Here is a 21,500-nt window from a genome sequence, read left to right as displayed (position 1 = left end):
ATATGTATATAGTACAGTACCCAGAGCACACGTAACAACCGAAAATAGGTAAATTCGCCTTTCTGCGTTTAACTTACTTTGCTCGTCACCACAGTAATCTACGACGATGATGGGCCTTCCTAAGGCGATCACTCCGAGGTATCCTACTGGAACAGCAGGTCCTCTGTCGACAATATTAGTGTGACCAGCCGCGTCGGAGAAAACCGCTGATCCAGTGCTGCCCTCATAAGAGAACGTGAAGTTTATCTCTGAGCTCGTCAATAGAATGACACCTAACAGACCCACACTGCCCTGGCCATTCATACGAACAACATTTATAATGTTTCTACTAATTGCAATCACGTAACCTCTCCCGTTCTTGTTGTTGCTATTGTCCTCAGTTATCAGCACGCCGATGTATCCATTACGGTGCTTAGTACGGATGCGAATTGATCGACCCTGTAACGGCTGTGTGAGGAACGCAAATGTGGTATTGTCCTTGAACGTCGCTGTAAACTTCCGTTCACAACTTTCCAATTCTGAAAATCAGTCAAAAGACAGTTAAACAACACCTAGCTATTGAAAATTTCAGGATATTTCCATAGGCCTATACTATCCCAAAGTCCGCAAGCTTACATTTCCGTGAAAGTATTAAGGTCGTTATATTAGCGATACAATTTAAGAGTTACTCCGAACATACCTGGAAAATCGCTGTAGTTAAGACAATCGGCACAATCGCAGGATATCGACGTAGGATCACATACGCCGGCGACACAGCAGCTAACGGTATTCTGGTCGCTAGTTGGCTCGCACTCGGCTGGACTTCCGTCCATCAACGGAAAAGAGGTTCCACACTGACCACTTGCATCATCCCACCGTTTGATAGCAACCACTAAAACAAACAAATATACAAACACATACATACATCGCGTTACGAAATATACAATGTCATACATACATACACATTTCTATCAATAATGTTCAGTCCGTAAGGCGGATGTCGGTCTTTTACCGAATAGTTACCGGCAGTTTTCAAAGTTCGCAGGCACCATTCAAATTCTGCACTATCATAAAATGAAAAGACAGAAGGACAAGTATTTCCGAGTACATTGCGCAATTTTTCTCGAATGACAATTTTAAGACATCATCTTGACGTGTAACGACGAGGTAAAAACTCACCTTCTTGTATCTCAATCAACGCGAAAATGACAAAAGCGTAAACCTGTAATGAAAACATGTGACTCTGTGGTTACCGTGCCTAAAAGAGAGTGTCGATTTACTTCTCTTTCAAAATCTCATTATCATTTCGTTTCAGATACACGTGTGCCGTGTGACTATCAACTTCGTGGTCATTCTGCCTTATTTGAATGCTAGCTATTACACTGATTGTGTCATATATATTTCTGAACCCCAAAAATATCTCATATAAATTGATCGTTCTGTCTTACAAACCACTAGGGAAAGCTGAAGTGCCACAGCAAATGTTAGCTAGATGCGGTTTTTGCTGTAAAAGTCTACTACAGAGTATTCTTACACCACTGTGACTTTCTGCATTCTCCTTATTACTTATTCAATGTAAACCTAAACTTTGCTTATTATCGGCTAATCAACTGGGTAAGCACTTCCTTTTTGACAAATCTATGGACACAGTCCGTGGAGATTATCTGGAATAGTCGACATCGGTCAGACCAGTACCTTATTTTCACTCATACACTGCTTTTGCCCGCGTGTATCAGGTTTTACGCATGATAAACGTGTTGTTGTTATGCACTTGAGAAAGAGCGTCGAGTTTTACTACGAATATGAATAAATACATTGAATTTCGTTTTTACCATTTTAACACTATCTGTTTTGCATCCGGCGTCATTAATAACAGCGCACGAAAATCCCAAAGTTCCTATCAGTTTCCCTTGCAACATTACTTGTATCCTATGAAACTAGCCGTGAACTTTCATAAGACCTTTAGTAACAGTTTATGGCGAGGCGTTCGTTTCCAGCTTTGTGATGTCGTCGTTAAGTACAACTCGTTTAGTTGGTTTGTCATGAACATTAAGTACAGATTAATTCGCATACAGTTGCCTTTGTGTTATTTTGACTGGATATGGGGAATATGTTAGGGGCACAGATATATGCATTGAAAACATATTTTTTTCAAACGCGCGATCTATCACTCATCTATCATTTATCACATTCCCCCAGAACAGAGAAAAAAATTATATACCTCTGCGATATTACCTATCGAAAACGGTTTACTGAACTGTTTGACCATTATATAGGATAACGTGTCGGACTATTCTTTTCGCGCCTAAAACCTCAGAAGAAAGTCTTTGAGGGTTGCTGTGCTTAACATGAGCGAAAACATGAAATTTATATTATAGGTGGAAATTTCAATAATAGTTAAATGTTAAGTTCTAGGCATAATACATCAAAACTTGACCCTAAAAAAACCGTCAAAAGACGTTCGTATCTATAGGTGTAACCATATGGATTAATGTGCATTTCCAAGTAAGTGAAGCTACCGAAAGCATTCTAAACGTATGATACGGTAAGATGATAAATCACAATATGCAATGACACAAAAATAATACTGATCATTGTGACAAGCTTCCTAATATCTGTTTTGAACTTGACGGTTCTCGCGATAAACATGTCGGTCAAGAGTCCTTACCTGCAGAGCCACAAAGGACATGCTTACACCAGTTTTCTCAACGCGGAATTTCGAACAGGCTGTGAGCGAACAACCGATAGAGCCATGAAAAACTTGAGCCGAGCACTTGCCAGGCAAAAGACCAGGGACGGTCTTGTTTGACGATTGCTGACAATCTGGAATCGTATCCGAAAGGTGTGATGCAACACGATTTCGAAACGTATTGCCAAGTCAATGAGTATTGGTCACTTCTCATTAGCGCTGCTGCTTGCAAAACTACATTTATTATTAATTTGATCCGTTAATTTAAAAGGCACATTTTACTAATGAACCCTACATTTAATTTATTCATTGCCGATGTACATTTTGATCTTGAATATTGTCAACTAATACGTTCACTAAAAGTACATGAATGATTGATGCGATGATGATGACTGGGATCATATTGATTTCAATTACAGTAATGGGCATGACTAGATAACTGCTATGCACGATTTTAACTCCTTAATGAATCTAATCTTCTTCATTTTGCCATTTACAACACAGTATATTCTAATAGCTACTCGTTTGCTTATCAATTATGACTTTTGTTGAGAGACAGGTCATTGCAATGGATGCTAAAGTACTAGGAAGATGTAACAAATAGTTACTGAGAAACTCATACCTCCACAACGTTCACAATGTCTTTTACAAAGGTTAATGGGATCCCAATAGAAAGAATTTTGACGGCGACATTGGCGTTCAAAACAGTTCTACCTTAATCAGGAACATTGTCAAACGACATTCAGTTGATAGAGATGTGGTAATTAAAACAACCTTGGCGACTCGGCGAAGCATCCTTAGACGTACAGATGTACACCAGTGACTATACATCTTCTCAAAGACGACCAAAAGCCTGACTGTCGGCTGCAACAATAGATGTTTCATTTGTACATATTAGATTTTACAGTTAGAAATTTAGAATGCAGCGTCCATGAGACGTTTTAAAAATTATCCTAATGTATTATATCGTAATACTTTATGAGCTTGTCTTAATAGGGTATAATTGTTTTGTGTAAATTGTAGCCCTGATAATTATTTTAGAAGCTGTTTTAAGCTCAAGTAAACTCTTTTATCTCTATTAGCTTGATGATTTAAGGTTTTTTCTATCCTTTTTAATCTAACAATTCTCTAATGGTAAATAAGCTCATAACCCCCGTAAAGTATACATGTTCTGAAAGCCTAGATATAGGGGAACATTTTGGTAACCATAGTGTCACCATTGTTTACATAACTATCATGTGACAGGTAATTTGCATAACCTTTCAAATATCGGTTTTTCCGTATGTTTTGTTCCAATACTTCAAAATATCTAACTCAAACTTGCTGGAATGCTAGCTGTCACAACGCCCTTCCAAAGCGTGTCTCAGATTTTTTATATCTTGTTTGTTTCTTTTGGAGCACAATTTTAAAGAAATGAACTACGGTTAAATTGACCGCTCTGGAAGTTTTTTCGGCATAAAAATTCTTTAAGAAGGTTTAAAAAAATTCTGAGACATACTTTGGAAGATCTTTACAACAGCTTGCACTCACACAAATTTCAGCCGCATATCTCAAAGCATTGAAACACTACATAGGGAAAACAGATTTTTGAAAGGTTATGCAAATTACCTGTCACGTGATAGTTATGTAAACAATGGTGACACTATGGTTACCAAAATGTTCCCCTATATCTAGGCTTTTCGAAAGTTATAATTTACGGGGGTTCTGAGCTTATTAACCACAAGACAATTGTTAGTTTTAAAAAGTCAATTTCTTGTCTTTTAATCTTAAATGTTGCATTACATACAATAGATTTGCATTACAATTAGACTGAGACTGAGATGGCGTAAAGCAGAGTTGTAATTTTGACACAGCAGATATTTCATCATCAATGGGCACGTCTGATAAAAGATCCTTGTTGATTATTTACAGGTCTTTACTCTAGTATCCCATTCGTTAACGAAGAACGAAGCAAATGCACAATTATTGTATTCGATTGAATTACATTTTCAGACGAGAGAAAATAAATATTATTGTTAAGTATTGAAACAGTGAAGCTTTTAGGATGTAACGGCAAAGAAAATCTTCTCACTTCCCGATACTTTTGACTCAACTATCTCTCCCCCCTCATTCTAAATAAAACAGTCCTGTTTGTGACAGTGTCACTACCATATTTGTTATCTAACCCGAGCCTAGGCGTTCGTTTTCTATCTTTTTTGCCACGCGCGACTTTATCCTTCGCAGCTTCTGTTTTTTCTTCTTTGATGAATTCTGACTGATTGTTGCAACGAACTTCACAGCTATTTCGTTATTATTTACTAGATACCAACAGTCCGGTCTTGGATCAAAGGGTATAACTCATTTTTCCTTGCAAAGAATGACATATGAGCTGGCAATACATTTTACGTAATATTGTAACAGTAACACCTTCCTTGATCAAGAAGGATATCCAGAAAGTAGCGTACCACGCTCATGTAACCCGGATACAGCGTTGACATCATTAATTAACTGAATTAAGCTTTGCCAGGTACATTAACTGTTTACACTGAAAACATGGCTGACTACCAAAATGAAATTATATTATGTTGTGTTCTTTCAATAATGAGAAGAGCAGGTACATTTTCGGTACGGAATGAAACTTTGTGATTTGTCTAGTTTGTGTCCCACCTGCATGCAGCTAAAATTGGAGCCCAAGAGCTCTTCGCGATTAATTAGTTTTTATTGTACTACTTCTTACCACTCTGGCCATCAGTGTAAATCACTAAATTGATGATGCCTTTCCATCGAAGTATCGTATGAAATGCTCGAATTATGCCGTGAAAATCATAGGGGCTCTTTTGTCTGTAAGGTAACCTTGAATCGCAAATGCATGTCGGTTTCTTTAACGAAGCAAAGGACCATTTTAGACCAGTAAATTTGTGGAATCGAAAGGTTGCATACTTTTCTGACGTCAGATCGACTTTAGCCATGAAAGAGCCGTGATGTATTAATTTGATTACATCATGTTAAGTGTGAGATGTAAATGAGGGGCATGTAAAGCAGCTGGCCAAGGCTGCTCACTGCTATTATTATACAATTATTATACCTACTTTCTCGAACTTCAGAATGTGACCTTGAACTGCATCTAAGCGGTCGGGGCTGTATCACCCCTATTTGTAACAATCAACCCTATTTGTAACAAAACTTAATTTTCAAAAAAACTTTGCCGTATTTGTTGAAATATTAATAAAATATGCATATTTGAATGGGGGCAATTTTCTTTTTTTCCCTTGTCAAAACTCATTTTTCAGAAACTGTTTGTTACAAATTGGGTTGATTGTTAAAAATAGGGGTGACATGTCAACCCTATTTGTAACAATCAACCCTATTTGTAACAAAACCTAATTTTCAAAGAAACTTGGCTGTATTTGATGAATTCTTGATGAAATATACATATTTATATGTTTGGGGCAATTTTCTTTTTTTCCTTGTCGAAACTCATTTTTTTCCGAAAATGCTCGTTAGATTAAATTTCGTTGTGCAGATTCCTATAGATAAGAGGCCTACGCGTAAGATATAATTAAGTCGTGCAGATACATGCCAAAAGTTTGTTTCGGGCAATTTTCACCAATTTCGATCAAATATATTAAAAATCTTGTTTTTTTGACCGAAATCATACTAAACCTATATGGGGTTAACTTTTGTTACAAATTGGGTTGATTGTTACAAATAGGGTTGACGTGTCAACCCTATTTGTAACAACCAACCCTATTTGTAACAATCAACCCTATTTGTAACAAAATTTACCAACTTGTAACAAAATCTAATTTTCAAAAATACTTGGCCGTATTTGATGAAATCTTGATGAAATATACATATTAGTATGTTTTTGGGCAATTTTCGTTTTTTCCTTGTCGTAACTCATTTTTTTCAAAATCGCTCGTTAGATTAAATTTCTTTGTGCAGGTTCCTAGGGATAAGAGGCCTACTCGTGAGATATAATTAAGTCGTGCAGATACATGCCAAAAGTTTGTTTCGGGGCAATTTTCACGAATTTCGGTCAAAAATGTTAAAAATCTTGTTTTCTGACCGAAATCTTACTAAACCTATATGGGGTTAACTTTTGTTACAAATTGGGTTGATTGTTACAAATAGGGTTGATTGTTCCAAATAGGGGTAGGGGTGACGTGTCAACCCTATTTGTAACAATATTTATGACGTTTAACACTTTCATAACCTGTTCTGCTTTTTTTTTACCATTTTTAATCACTACCTATTCTTAATGACTCATAGGCTAATCGCTAAACACGTTAAGTAAGAGGCATGCTTCATTCGAGAGGGTTGTCTTGCGACATTGCAAATAGATATGAGCATATTCACATACTGTTATAATGCATACCACCTTTCCTGTACGTTCATCTAATACTGCAATATTCTCGCATGCCAGACCTCGAACCTACGTCTGCACTTGATTTTGCGCCTCGAGCGGCGAAGCCGCAAACTGTCAGTAACCTTATTTATATGGTTGGGATGTACCATTATATTTCTGGTTGGTGTTTTAATCTGATAAATAATATTTGTTTTGGTGGCGACATTTTGAAACAAACTCAGAGCTTTTGTTTAACAGCGTACGTTTGTCAGCATTGAAAATGTGCAGCTTTTCTGATACACAAAGATTACACCGCTTGCTGATATTAGAATAGCTCGATGCTTTGAAATTAATTTACCATGACACGTCGAAGACTTGATCCTGGGCGCGTCAACAACAATTATCGACAGCGCATCGGCCGCCTTGAAATATAATCGAACGTCCCAACCATATAAATAAGTGTAGAGCTAAGGATCCTCTCATTTCTGACTGTCTATCAGAAGAATGCAGGAAGCATGAATCTTAAGTAACAGATATTATTACTTTGTACTTGAAGTATCGAGCACTGTAATTTCCCGTAGGATATCTTGATACTTTAATAAATAAATAAATAAATAATTAAATAAATAAATAAATAAATAAATAAATACATAATATACACACACACAGTCACACACACACAGGGCTCGAAATTAGTGGTAGTCCCGCGTCCACAGACTACCATCTTTTCCCTTGGGCTACCAAAATCCATGAAATTGCAGTCCACATGGACTAGCAAAGACGGGGACATAAAATTCAATCAGTACATGGCGTGCAATGTCCAGTATATCTGAACTGACATACTTGAATGACAGTCAATGAAAGCGATGGTCAATGAAAACGCATTTTCATTGGGCAATATGCCTCCTCCCAACAGAAAGCCCATGGTCTATTTTTAGCACTGCTACAGTATGTCTAGTCTTGACGTGCTGAGAGGGTCGTGGTCGTTGTCATGACGACTATCAAAATTTCATACAACTCTGAGGATGAAACAAGTTGCCAATAGTTCACCAAACTTTTTAGTATCACTTTTCCCATTACGCTAAAAAAGATCGTTTCTGGTCACCGCGTGAATCATTTCAGAACCTGCGCGTCATGGCATTTTTATTGGGTTACATACTGATCAGTGCAGCTATCCTTGATATCCCTGTTTGCATGTCCAAAAATGCTAAACAGAAAACAAAGTTTTATGTAGCCAGTGATAACAGACAACAACTGTTGCATCAATAGTGCCAGACCAGCATTGTTAAAAAAGGGAAAATAAAAAAACCGCGTCGCCGCATCACTTTGCTGAATGTCAAGGACCAGAAACTTTTTTTTGGGGGGGGGGGCTTACACATGTTTCCTTTTGGTACTAAATTGCTTTTTCTTGTCTGGTTAATGAAAAACAATGCAAAACTTCAATCGTTTATGCTAGAATTGGTAAATCAGATACACAGCTATGATCATGCGTACCTTTATCTTCGCAGGTGACGGGTCGACTGTCCACACGTCAAATTCCTTTTAAAGTAAGCGTCGACGTCAATTGCGTCCTCATCGAATTCGAAATTGTTGCCCTGCGGGTAAAACTTCTGCACTTCCCATGTTTCCTATCAGACTGTGAAATACTTGGCCGCCAACCTTCATGAGGGTCACTCGAAATGTGGTGGGTGACTCAAATCAAAAGATCGTACATTTATGGTGCCAATCATAAATCTAGCATCGGCATTGACGAATACTTCGGTATCTGACAAGCGTCTGATCTGAAGATCTGAAGTTTTCGCTGCTTTCTCGGGTGTTGGTGTTTTTTCGCAAGCCATTCTTATATCATAGCTTCGTCGGCTCCTCGTTGTCATATACATCTGGTGGGTTTGCTTACCCAGTTCCCCACCATATGATACTATTGCATCGTCTACCAGGAGAATTGATGCGATGAGGTAAGCAGAGATTCAATAAAAGTAGAGATTCATACGAAGTTAGACTGGCATGAAGAGGGTTTATTGGCTTAGAGTCAAGTCATACAGTAATGTCCCCGGCAGGATCGTTCTCTACATTTTCTCGTAAAAGTCTCCATTTGAAAAGAGAAATAAAATCTAATCGTATTGATTTACTGAATAGTCGTTCAATGGTCATATATTTGAATTTATTTCCGTACAATTTTAAAGTCTCAAAATTACATCGAATAATTGGTCCTTGCTTAATTAACGATTTTATAATAGTCCCTAATACATCCAATCATTCCTTTACACAAACTTTCTTTTTAGGGAAATATGTCTCTTGTAAGATTTAAGTTTGTTGAACTACATGGAGGAACGATAACTTTGTCACCTGCTTATACTTGAGTCTGTTTTAATTTATAAGTAATAATAATGTTTTATAAGTCCAAGGTGATTGACCTATAACTAAAAGGAGTTCATGGATATCAAATTGAAAGAGTCCGTAAATATTAACATAAACGGTGCACAAGTTTTGCAATGTAACATCCTTTGAAATCGTAAACAGGCCTATCGCGTGGCCCGTTTTCTGCCAAAATCGCTGCTTGACTACTTTATTTGAGATCTTTGGCGCCAATACTAGTTTAATTTGAATGAGCATGTAACATTGTCATCCAATAAAGGTACAACCGAAACAGTGAAAAACAATGAAAAAAACATGCGTGAATTGATCAATCCTTCAAGTACAAAGTGATATGTTGTAAGCATGGTATTGCATATGATTCTAAGGTATACTCAAATCAAATATACCATATGAATATTCATTACACAAACTTTTCAAATACATAAACTTTTCAAATACAGAAACTAACTGCAGTTGTCGAAATACGTCCACCAAACACATAATACGTTCTGAATATCACTTTAAGAAGTTTCTGTGTATCATGAGTAGGAAATTGTTGCTGCATTTGAACATATATACACTAATATCAAAAGATTCTTAAGTACGTTAATGAATAAGATTTATGTACAAACAATTCATATCTAAATCCTATCCTGGAGAATTGTACCTCTTCGTGAATTCGAAATCAGCGACCGACTTCTAGTCTTACAAAATTCGGCCACTATTGCTGTATGTATACAGTCGATATCTAGAACATCTACCGTAATCTATATGTGCAAAACTGAATTTAATATGCTAAATGCTCATGACTGTGCTAAAGATCTTATCACTTAGACATCATTAGGTGTAGACGTACAAGGACGACTTTCTGAACATAGTTGTGCGGTATTTGGCATGAAATTGTATAATGCCATTAAACCGTTTAATTTATTGATAATAAATAAATAAAACTTACATGAAGCTGATGTCGATTGATAGCATGATTATGAACCATAAAAAGAATTGGAGGTAAAAACTTGCGAGGAGTATGGCAGATATAGTAAGTATCAAGAATTCTACCCGTTATCATTTCCATATTTTGTAGCCACTCAACTCCCATCGAGAGACATATGGAGAAAGCGGCTGCTTTATACTTATCCGTGCTGGACGATCACAATTTGAATGGTTACTGGCAGTTTGACATCACAGAAGATAAAGTCAATAACATAATCCCAGTAATGCCATTCGCATAGTCAAATTTTACCTATATGAATTTGTTCCATACTTGGCCAGGTGCCTGCTGTGATGTCAACTTATCATCGTGCGTGGCAGTGCAATTAACCTTGGCAGGATGACAAGTAAATTCATACCCTGCATTTATAAAGCCATTCTTAATTTCATTCTTTTCATATTTCTTTCGACCAAGTTCTATTTCGCAAGCCAGTCCTTTTGGGAGATCAAATAATATTTGGTCTACTACGTTCGCTGTAAAGGTTAATAATGCTTAAACCAAGCACGCCTTCTTCAAATTAACGAACGTGTAAAGAACCAGACGTCGTAAATATACACAACATTTAAAAAGAGAAATCAAAAACATATTCACAGTTATTTACTTAGTCGACTTGCTATTAAATTCCAACTGTTTTAAGTTTTGTGTAGTTATTGAAAGTTCATTTTGAATTTTCTTAACTTTTGTCTCTGAAAAGGGCCATAACAATACCCGCATGATGCGCACGGAATTGTATAGCTTGGTATTATCCTAACTAAATTGAAATACTTAAGACTTTCTGATTGTGCCTGAATTTTATAAAGTAACATTTCGTCTCATTCATATATTGGTATGGAAAAAAGACCGAAAAATATCAGTGATTGTTATATATTAGTCTTGATGTATGCCGCTTAAATGAGTTTGTCTTCCTCTTCCATAATTTCCAGCGGTTGTGGGCTGATTTGGGTATGGCGACCCTGAAAATAAGAATGTTGACGAATTCCAATGAGTAATGTAAGGTAATATTATTTAAAGCCCTTACACAGTAAATAATGAACTATTACTACAACATTTCTAATATTCTAGATCGTAGTAATGCCAAGAGGGGAATTCAATTACCATCAATAAAATATGTGTCCTGTATCTTAAAGCTCTTGTCGAAAAGCTGACCACAGGGTGTCTGATGAAAACACCGAATATTAGTTGACAGTTTATACAAATTGAAACAACAACATTCAACTAGAAGTAATAGAATTTGTTAAAACTAAAAAATACTGCAACAGTCGTATCTTTGATATCCTTTCCACATCACTAAATTCATACGCCCTCAAATACAGTTAGAGGATCAACACTTGGAAATCGATGGCAAACTTGAAATTATATACTATAGTGATTCAAATATTACCAGCCCACATGCCATGCCATAATACACTCCACTTATATCACAACAATGTCCGGCATTCATTTTTTTGCATTTGCAGGCTATGCTGAACCATACCGCCCGATTCAACGAAAATACATTTTTCGACAAACACGTAATGTTTCCCCTGTGAATAGCAACAGGTAAATTTACTACGCCAGGATATTGTCACGGTGTGTATACGGCCAAGAGCACGGCTAAATCTTACCTGTTGAAATAGAATATGTATCCTTGCTTTCTTTTGTATTTCAATTTTCATCTGTCGTTGATCTTGTAAGTACTTCACCCTGACCTGTTGCATGAGTTTTTCCTGCGCTTCCCTGTGTACCTTCAAAACACGTCGCGTGTCCGAATCACGCGAGAACACCGAACGGACAATGAATAGCAACTGAAAGAAACAAATTAACTTTTAGTATACATTATGTCAAAATACACAGATATTCCATTTCATTTCACTTTTCACAAGGTACGCTTTTTCACTTCAAAATGATATAATCGTAGCCAGCAAATTATGCTTTCAGACATATCAGAAATAGTACTATTAACTACAGAAGACCGAAAACACGGTTGGAACTAATATTGGGTAATTGGATCTTGATATTTTTCAAATTTCTCGAAGGTATTTGGTGCCCTATAGCTGCATGTTGCAATATTACAATCACCATCCAATTATCCCAAATTAGTTACAATCGTGTTTGAAACAAGTTTAGGTACTTCGAGATCAACAGGCTTGGTCAGAGGTCCCAGGGCGCCCTCACACGGCTGAATCTTGCACTCTAGCAGTACACCAGATGCCTTTTTTGTTTTTGCAACTACCTGTCACATATTGTTTCGTTATTTGTACTTCTTAGAATTATTTTAAAATGATGATCTGGGACATACTTCCGGTTTTCACCATAGATGCTTTTCAATTTTAAATTGCCGCACACCTCTTCCAAAGTAGCAAATTTTCCCCTATCATGGCCACCGTAAGGATAATTTCATGATAGACGGAATGAAGAAAGACAATCAGCTGTAGACTAATATGAATATTGAAATTTACATCTACCATGGCTTTTCCTGATTGTTCAATTTTGCTTGGAATGTTATTACTTCAAAATTTAGCAAACGGACATATAATCCTAAATTAGTAGCTGTATTTGTGCTTGCAAGTAGAATCGGTGTGGACGCTGTGGCGTCAATGAAAGGTAAGTGTATGCAATTACCTCGCTGTTAATGGCAATATATCCGAGAAAAATGGTTGCACCCTAGGGATAAATAAAAAGAAACATATATACTAAATGATGATAGTCTAGACGAGATGCATTCGAAACATATTCCACTAATATGTAAATTGCGATTGCTGTATTCTGTTGAGTTCAGTGTTTTGGGTTTGGTTCTTGATAAACCAAATCACAATTCTGGATGTTAATTAAGACTACATTGCGACAGAGTGCCACTGCAGGAAGTGTTATCGTGATATATTGTGGACGTTCTCTGTATTGTTTGATTAGACGCATTTTATGATGTTTATTTGGGTAAGAAACCTCACGAGGTCGATCAAAGGCAGTACCGGCAGTACAGTAACTTTTGGCATGCAAAGAAAGTATCGTTCTCCCGCAGCAAAAAAAGAAATAGGGTCACATGGTGTAATGTGATGGCAGTATTCCACGGGCTCTTACTGTCCTGGCAAGAAAGTCAAATTACAATTCAGTCGTCTTGTCATGAGTAAAACAGTTTTCATCTGACATGTGAGATACTCTCTGGGTCATAGAAAACACATGATCTTACCGTGAAAACTAACAAGTAAGAGAAGAGATAGCCATACAAAAAGTTGGCATTAGCCCTCATTGCGAGACATCCAACGATCCATGTAGCGATGAAGCTTAGGCAAGTGAAGATAGTTGTCCGAAGTCCATGCCTAAATTTTATGGTAATCAAATAAACTCAAGTGAAAATTCCATCTGCAAATAATGTACCACATACAATTGGCCAAGGTTTCGTGATTTCATACAATGGACACTTTGTCCAGATGATGTGCTAGTTTGCTAGCATCTCAAAGCCATTTGGTATGTAAGTTGAATAAAGTACGTAAATCAAGACACGTACAGAGTTTTACCACTTGTTGCCGTCAAGGGAACATCTCTGATTCAAAGTAAATGACATTTCCTCTGTATTATTCAAGAAATATTATTCAACGTTGATGACAAGTCCGCACTTGTTAATGGGTACTTTGATTACAGGTCCTCGGGGAGGATACAGTCATGTTCATAAATTGGGTCTGTGATTAAAAATACTGCGATACAGATGGGACTTAATAGCCGAGAATTAGTTCCATAGGTAAAAACGTAAAACCAATCTGGCCTGCCACCATAATTATAAAAGGTCATTAATAGGTCAATTATGCATACTATCATAACACTGACAGATTGTCGCTTCTGTACCACAATTCATACATTGATGCAGTGCTTCTGGACATTCACCGCAAAAACAAAAATTCGTTACGTATGCAAATAAGCGATTATTTAAGCGTTATTGCTAAATGTCATTGAATGATATTACAACACTGTTAGATCAACATCTGTACCAAGTTTCATCAAATTTGAAGCAGTATTTCTGGACATTTCACCCGAATTAGTAAAGGTTATTACTATGCAAATTAAAGATTTATTAACATGTCACTGATTAACGTCTTTATTCACTGTTAAACCAATTGGAGCTCAACATCTGTACCAAGTTTTATGAAATTTGATGAACTATTCCTTGATTTAGTAGATTAACTATGAAAATTCATTAAATATGTAAATCAGCAGAAAAGTGACATGATACTGCTACATATCTTTGCACCTAATACACTACTGGAAGATCAACATCTGTACCACTGATATATGTCATTCTGTGTATTCTGTTCTGACCAACATCTCTACAAATTTTCATCAAATTTAGTGCACTTGCTCCATAAAAGAGCTCTTGCAATGACATAGACCCCAACTTGCTTGATAAATTTGGAAACAAAATGGCCGTCACGCGGCCATAATAATAGTATCAGAAAACAAATCGACTTGCACGGTATGTCATAAGAGTAATCCTTGCACTAAGTTTGAATGAAATAGCTCCAGACATCTCTAAGAAATTTGCGTGAGCAGACGGACGCACTGACATGACCAAACCTATAAGTCCTCCCGGACGTTGTCCATTGGGAAGTAGAAGGCGGAACTTCGAGGCACACTTTACATTTACGCACACCAAATACAATTTGAAAACAGAGAATACCAAGTGTCTATGAGTCGAGGGCGGTATTTATTAGGAAAGTACATTATTTCTGTCTTTTTACAGATGTGTACAAAGCGCCCTTACTTGATTTACAAAGGGTTAAAATCTTACCAGACTTTCTGACTTTCATGGCCGTAGAGCGCCAACAATGATTCCTTTGTCGTAAAGAGATGATGAGCTTGTCGTAAACAGCTTAAACACACCTATTAAAAGTGATGAGAATGGGAATGAATAAATGTCTAATTATGCATATTGCTTAACAGTTGACCACTCTGATTTGCAAATTTCAAACCGTCAATCATTTGACAAGTTGACAAGTTTGTGCATATAATCTTTAACCTACCACCAGAGAGACAGAAATCAACGTCAAAGTTATTTTCGTTGTGTATGGCAACCAGGTAATCCAGCACCTGAAAAAAGATGGGATGTAGTTGCTCAATTGAATTTACGGCTACCAGTCCATGAAGGTGTGTAAACGTAAAAGACAAGAAATATAAAGGGGGAAAATCGGTGTATCCATATTCCGTTTTGAGATAAATCGCAGAAAAATACAACACAAGTTTTGATTTTATGTATCAGGATTTGCTTTTTAATACTTTGCAACCCTTGAAGAAGTAGGGGACGCATAGTGCATTCGAGTTGTCGTCCCCCATTGTAACTTCTGTAACATTTTCTTGGAAATGACTTCCAGGAGTGCTAGGAAAAGAAGTGAGTTCCTGACCAAGCTCTGGAGATTCACAATATTCGATTTTCGAAAACAAACGTACAAAACAAGCTAAGTCAACATTTTGCTCATATACTTCCGTAAAAACTTTAGAAAATGACAACATTACGGAATTATGGGCAGATAATTCATATTTAATTGAAAAGAATCAATGAATACAACTGAGCTCTGTGATGTTACAATATTTATAGAAGGGTTGGACATTTTGCAGGCAAAGTTTTTTCTCTTGTCCATACATAAATATGTACTCACATACATACATATACACAAATACACATACATACACAAACGTACATACATACATACATAATACATACATAATACATACATAATACATACATACATACATACATACATACATACATACATACATACATACATATGCTTACATATGCTTACTATTTTCGAAACACCTGACATCACTTCTTGGTCTTTTGGCCAGAGGTCCATATATCTTTCTTTCATGAATTTGACTTTGTTTGTACCGTCTATTTACTGTCTGTTCTGTGCTGTTTTGTGTCTATGTTTACAACTATTGTCTTACAAATTTTGACCTAGTGTTATTGGATTATGGATTGGTATGATTGCGATTATTTTACATACATACATACATACATACATACATACATACATACAAACATACATACATACATACATACATACATACATACATACATACATACATACATACATACATACATACATACATACATACATACATATTATGCATGTTTTTAATGTTTATATGAACACAGACTTACCTCTCATCTGTATCGTCAATCTCATTTTGAAGAAAAAAAGATAAGGTGGCCATCAAAATGGGGGGTGCGAACCAACCGACACAAAAGTAGAGAACCCTTGAGAAGGAGATGAACAGATGGCGGAAAAAAATTATTAAATGACTCCAGAATTGAGAACGGTAAGCGACGGCACCAATGGCGACGACGATGATGATATTAAGATGGTAGGCGATGATAATGATGATGATTTGTCACTACTACGACGACGACAATGGTATTGTCTTCGAGACCATTTGCTTATAATTCAGTTAGTTACAGCAAAAGGACTAAGCCCTCCACTCAATGATTTTGGTATTTTATGCCCTTCCCCGTTTCTACGGAAAGACGAGTGCATTTTTAAAAACATGCTTGCGGAAGTGGAAAATGCTACTTTGATCTCGTCAGTAGCATCGGTAATGTGTCGGGATTTGTGCTAAGTGTGAAGAAATTAGGTCAGTGAGTCCTCCACTGGATTTGAACAAAACATAAAAGTAAAAATCTGGCTTTGTTATTTAGATAGTGTGATGACGATCCATTAATAGACAGAACTTCACTCCGACATTTCAAAGTCGCTAAACTGAATGATATGTGGGTGAACGTTTCTACTTACTTGTTCACTCTGGTCTTCCACACTACATTTCTTATGAGTGCCAATTGTGAGACGCTCAATATAGCCATCCATACAAAACAGGTCAAGGAAAATAAGTGGAACACCAAAGCTGTCGACTTACACCAAGACTGGGGATAAAATGAAATAAAAAGTCGTGGTTAACATGTCTGAACATTAGGTAGAACAGACCCCGGGTTCTCCTATTCCTTAACCATGGTGATGACGAGGAAAAAAGACGAAACTGAAAATATCTGATTCAAGGGATTATCTATGACCAAAATAAGTTTGTACTATCAAGGAACGTCTCAGTTTGACTATGCGAATTTGATTGTGCGAAAGAGGTAATTTTCAGAAAAGGTGGCGCTTTCCGGACTGAATTTGTCAACATCGAATAGATTGACGCCACGAGAATCCATTTTATGAGTAAAGGCGTGAAAGGAAATTGTAAGTTCAAATCACACAATAAGGTAATTTGGACGATAAGCAATAGTTTGCGAGAACTTTATCCGAAAAAACAGATTTTTATGGTTACAATTATAGCGATAAATTTCTGTGTTTTTTTTAATTACATGTTTAGTACACGATAGCCCAGTGAGGTAAAGTTTGCCCTGTGCCATGGACGTAGCTCTTGATCTCTCTCGTCCCTGTAAGGCCATTGTGAGTTACCCGACGCAGCGATATTGAGCGAAAGGTGTATCTGCAAATGCAGAAGTGAAGACCACTTGAGCGTCTCTTTTGATCACTGTGCCGTCAAGCGGTACACACCTAGTCGACTTGAAACAATTGATGATCTCGATGATAAATACGCAGTTTACAAAACTTCTGTTAGCAAAGTATAGGTCACAGAAAGGAAAAATCTTTCCGTATGTACAGTCCCTTGTTTATTGCATATTTTCGGTGTTTATTCTGCAGAACCATTGACTAGTCATCAGCTCAACCTGTGTCACTAGGTCACACGTGGGGTCGAGTAATAGTTTGAAGTCTATCTTGTAATCAGTCCAGTTACCTTCATTTCTCGCTATAATTGTAACCATAAAAATCTTTTTTTTTTCGAATAAAATATCACAAATATAGCATTTCAAAAGTTTGCTAATTTGCACGTTGCAAATTTGGGAAGTCTTTCCTTCACAAATGGATTTCTCACCACTACGTTCAGAGGCTGGCAGTATCATCTTGGTAAACATTTGAATATTGAAAAACTGCCTGTTCGAACTAATAAAATAGCTTTGCCGAAGATATACACAATGGTCAACATTCCCAAAGTATTTGAAAGTATATTTCTACCTATCACCATGCTTAAATTACGATTTACGATGTAATTATAATTTATGCATTGTTTTGTTTCAGTTTTGTTTTCAATTTTATACAAGTCAAATCTTTCAATAACTAACCTTTTTATCAGAAAACAACCGCGGTTTAGCGTGCAAAGTGCGCACTCGACATCTAATCACACTCCTGGCGCATGATTAGCATGGCGATGAGACAATATATATTTTACCTTGTCGTTCTCTGTTATCCTCATTGCAACCGGGATAGAACTCAAAAGACACAGGAAGGTCACTAGCAGGTTGTTCAGGGCAAAGTAAGTATCGGATGGAATTCTGGTAACAGAAAGATAAGGTAAAAATGAAGGCAGGTCAAGATGGTTCGATGGAGTCGATGTTCCTAATTGTCTGCAGCGAGGAAAAAGAGCGCCAGTACTTGGGATAAAAAAAAACATGTCATGGTTGAGCAAATGGTGTTTTCGGTTCTCTAGAAATGGAGAGAAGTTCCATTTACAAATTTGTCAAAACTAAATATGTATGATATTTTTGTTCAGAATTCTACAGTACTCCGTGCTTTTCGGTCTTGCTTCACGCTTTAACGTTCGGTCTCTTTAATACAGCTTCACAGTCTTCACAACATAATGCCAAATGGGCGAGCATTTGCTTTTTCCCTAACCTCATCAATGTACACTTCTGATTCTAAAACTTGCAGCATGTAAGGCTAAAATGGACTCCCTTTACGAGGGGGGAGGAACTCTACACAAAACAGTAAAAGCGAATAAACATTGGCACTCCCAGTGACTTCTGATTCCTGATTATGCGAATTTTAACTCTGACACACCTGGCTATTATCGAGAAGAACAGCGTCAGCAGGATTAGACAGCAGGCCCCAACTGCGGCAATCTTCACAAACGATGTGACTACACTTGTCAAAAAGTCCTGCAAGAAAGGGCAGGCATTCGAAACACTATAATTATAACGAAGGTATGTCGTCGGACCCCCCTACGAAACAAACTTCGAATATAATAGATTTGATTGCTTGTCCTCCATAGGCCAGTTGTTACATGTACAATGGCAAGGCTGAAAATGTTCGAACTCTCTTTAAATGGCCAACACATAAAATTACCATTAATTTTGTTCATAATGATATCTGAGAAAATAAAGAAATCTCATCACCTGTGGGATAATATCCATGATAACCGCAAAACTCTTCACTTTACTGCACACACATTCTGTGTATCCTTGAGAATAGTCTGGACCTATGATTTCGCACCCTTCTTTATTCCATAGTCTTTAACAACAAGATTTAATCGACCGATCTTAGCGTTTGTACTACACACAAGTAGTGTTAAATGTAAGAACGTACAGTACTCTTACGCATATATACTTCACAATGCCACGCGTTGTTAGGCAGTTTCCTGCGCTTTGTCAGTGAAAAATGTTATTGATTATATATTTATAAGATTTGAAGATTCTTAAAGGCGGAGCCTCCCTTTAAAAGGACGCCAAGTTATGGCGGCGTTCATTGTGTAAGTGGACACCAAACAGGCAACACGCAGGCACATGCTCCAGAAAATGCAACTTTTTAGTTTTCCTCGGCCGCAAAAACACAGACAGACATGCCAAGCGGTCGGCGCGAAGTTGCTGCCGATCGAACTCTGTGGTTATATTCAAAGTCTAACGCGACTGGAATACAATTTTTTAGGAAATTCAAGCATTTGTGGTGGGGAATCAATGACCGCTGGCGATTTGAACCGACCGTCAATCAAAAGCTTGCATAAACTCTGTTTGCAGGATTAGCAAAATGTGACAAAAAGTTGAGATCAGCTTGTGTAATCAATGTTATAGAAATCAAACATCGTACTGGCCAAGCGCTTGACTGGGAGGAGAACTCCACTAATGCGAGAACCTGGGATTGAAAAGTGCGGCTTCTTAAAGCATGCTAGTCAGTTGAAACAATCTTTATAAAGGTAATGTGTACAACAGTTATTGTACTGTGCTCTGTGATTAGAACAATTGTATACCGCATATCTTTACTTTTGTTCTGTTGTTAATCGTCTGAATTCTCCATAAACTATTACAGTGCTTTCTCATCTGATACTGCATATATGCCATCATAGAAATCGACGGATCTTTGTTATTTGCCATTAAATGTATTTAATATGTGACAACAAACAAAACAAATAATACTCTGACACGAAACTATGAAACACTGACATCTTTTAATAAGTAACTATTACTTGGGTATAGATTGACAATGTTGTCTATATTATTTTTAGGTATTTATCTTGACTGACTTCATACAACTGACAGTAGTATGTGATATCACTAAAATTCACCCACCCGTATGGAGCTGATAAGTCCATGTAAGCACAGCGTGGATTGTCCGCATTCTGCAGGATGAAAATATAGAATAAACGTTGAAATTTTAATTGGTAGACAATTCGCTCTGTCCTAAATAGAATTCATGGGACTTATTCAAAGTCGTATTGATTTCATTTCTAAAACACGGTCATCCATCTATATGGAGGGGTAGCATTCTGAATTGAACATTTGTTCAGAAGTAGGGATTTATGTAGCCGAGCAGGTTTAATCGAACTGACTTCTCGGCAATAGGTGAATAGGTACCGTGGGATGTGGATTCCAATACGATCGAGCAACTATATATATATATATATATATATATATATATATATATATATATATATATATATATATATATATATATAATATATATATATATATATATATATATATACGATAGCTATAAAAATATATATATATAAATATATACGATAGCTCTTAACAATGAAATATCAAGAACGTTCGTCACTACCTTCAAATGTGTAAACCTCAGATATACGTCAGGTGATTCCATATCTTCTGATAAAACAGGCTGAATTGTAGCCGATATACCGATGGTGTTCACTTTATCGGAGTAGTCCACTGCTGTTACTGATTTAACCCATTGGCGCTGTTTGTTCCTGATTCAATGTGAAGTGGTGTTAATGTGAAATAGGGCCTAATGGATATGCAAGTTTAGAAATTTGTTAACATAAAATCTTAACAAATTTTTGACTCGATATTAAATTAAATCATGAGGGTATAGGAGGCACTTTGTTCCGGAAAAGCT

General features: G+C 36.8%; 2 protein-coding genes across 2 annotated transcripts in view; both read right to left on the bottom strand.

Annotated features, from left to right (window-relative positions):
* LOC139134416 (uncharacterized) overlaps window positions 1-2,668 on the bottom strand; it is a 36,099-nt gene extending 33,431 nt beyond the window's left edge. The window contains exons 1-4 of the mRNA XM_070701278.1: window positions 2,648-2,668; window positions 1,159-1,201; window positions 680-871; window positions 78-518 (exon numbers count right to left, since the gene is read on the bottom strand). Coding sequence (XP_070557379.1) covers window positions 78-518; window positions 680-871; window positions 1,159-1,201; window positions 2,648-2,668 — 697 coding nt within the window. The remainder of the gene's footprint in view (window positions 1-77; window positions 519-679; window positions 872-1,158; window positions 1,202-2,647) is intronic.
* A 6,343-nt stretch (window positions 2,669-9,011) lies between these two features.
* Window positions 9,012-21,500, bottom strand: part of LOC139135357 (uncharacterized) — a 51,056-nt gene continuing 38,567 nt past the window's right edge. The window contains exons 21-32 of the mRNA XM_070702707.1: window positions 21,204-21,351; window positions 20,711-20,760; window positions 19,544-19,658; window positions 19,209-19,306; window positions 18,601-18,703; window positions 17,103-17,230; window positions 16,475-16,570; window positions 15,101-15,399; window positions 13,508-13,637; window positions 12,943-12,984; window positions 11,946-12,125; window positions 9,012-11,294 (exon numbers count right to left, since the gene is read on the bottom strand). Of these exons, the coding sequence (XP_070558808.1) occupies window positions 15,324-15,399; window positions 16,475-16,570; window positions 17,103-17,230; window positions 18,601-18,703; window positions 19,209-19,306; window positions 19,544-19,658; window positions 20,711-20,760; window positions 21,204-21,351 (814 nt within the window). The 3' untranslated portion in view covers window positions 9,012-11,294; window positions 11,946-12,125; window positions 12,943-12,984; window positions 13,508-13,637; window positions 15,101-15,323. The remainder of the gene's footprint in view (window positions 11,295-11,945; window positions 12,126-12,942; window positions 12,985-13,507; window positions 13,638-15,100; window positions 15,400-16,474; window positions 16,571-17,102; window positions 17,231-18,600; window positions 18,704-19,208; window positions 19,307-19,543; window positions 19,659-20,710; window positions 20,761-21,203; window positions 21,352-21,500) is intronic.

This window comes from Ptychodera flava, chromosome 6, assembly GCF_041260155.1.
Source record: "Ptychodera flava strain L36383 chromosome 6, AS_Pfla_20210202, whole genome shotgun sequence".
NCBI classification, from domain to species: domain Eukaryota; kingdom Metazoa; phylum Hemichordata; class Enteropneusta; family Ptychoderidae; genus Ptychodera; species Ptychodera flava.
This window is presented reverse-complemented; position numbering and strand designations above follow the sequence as displayed.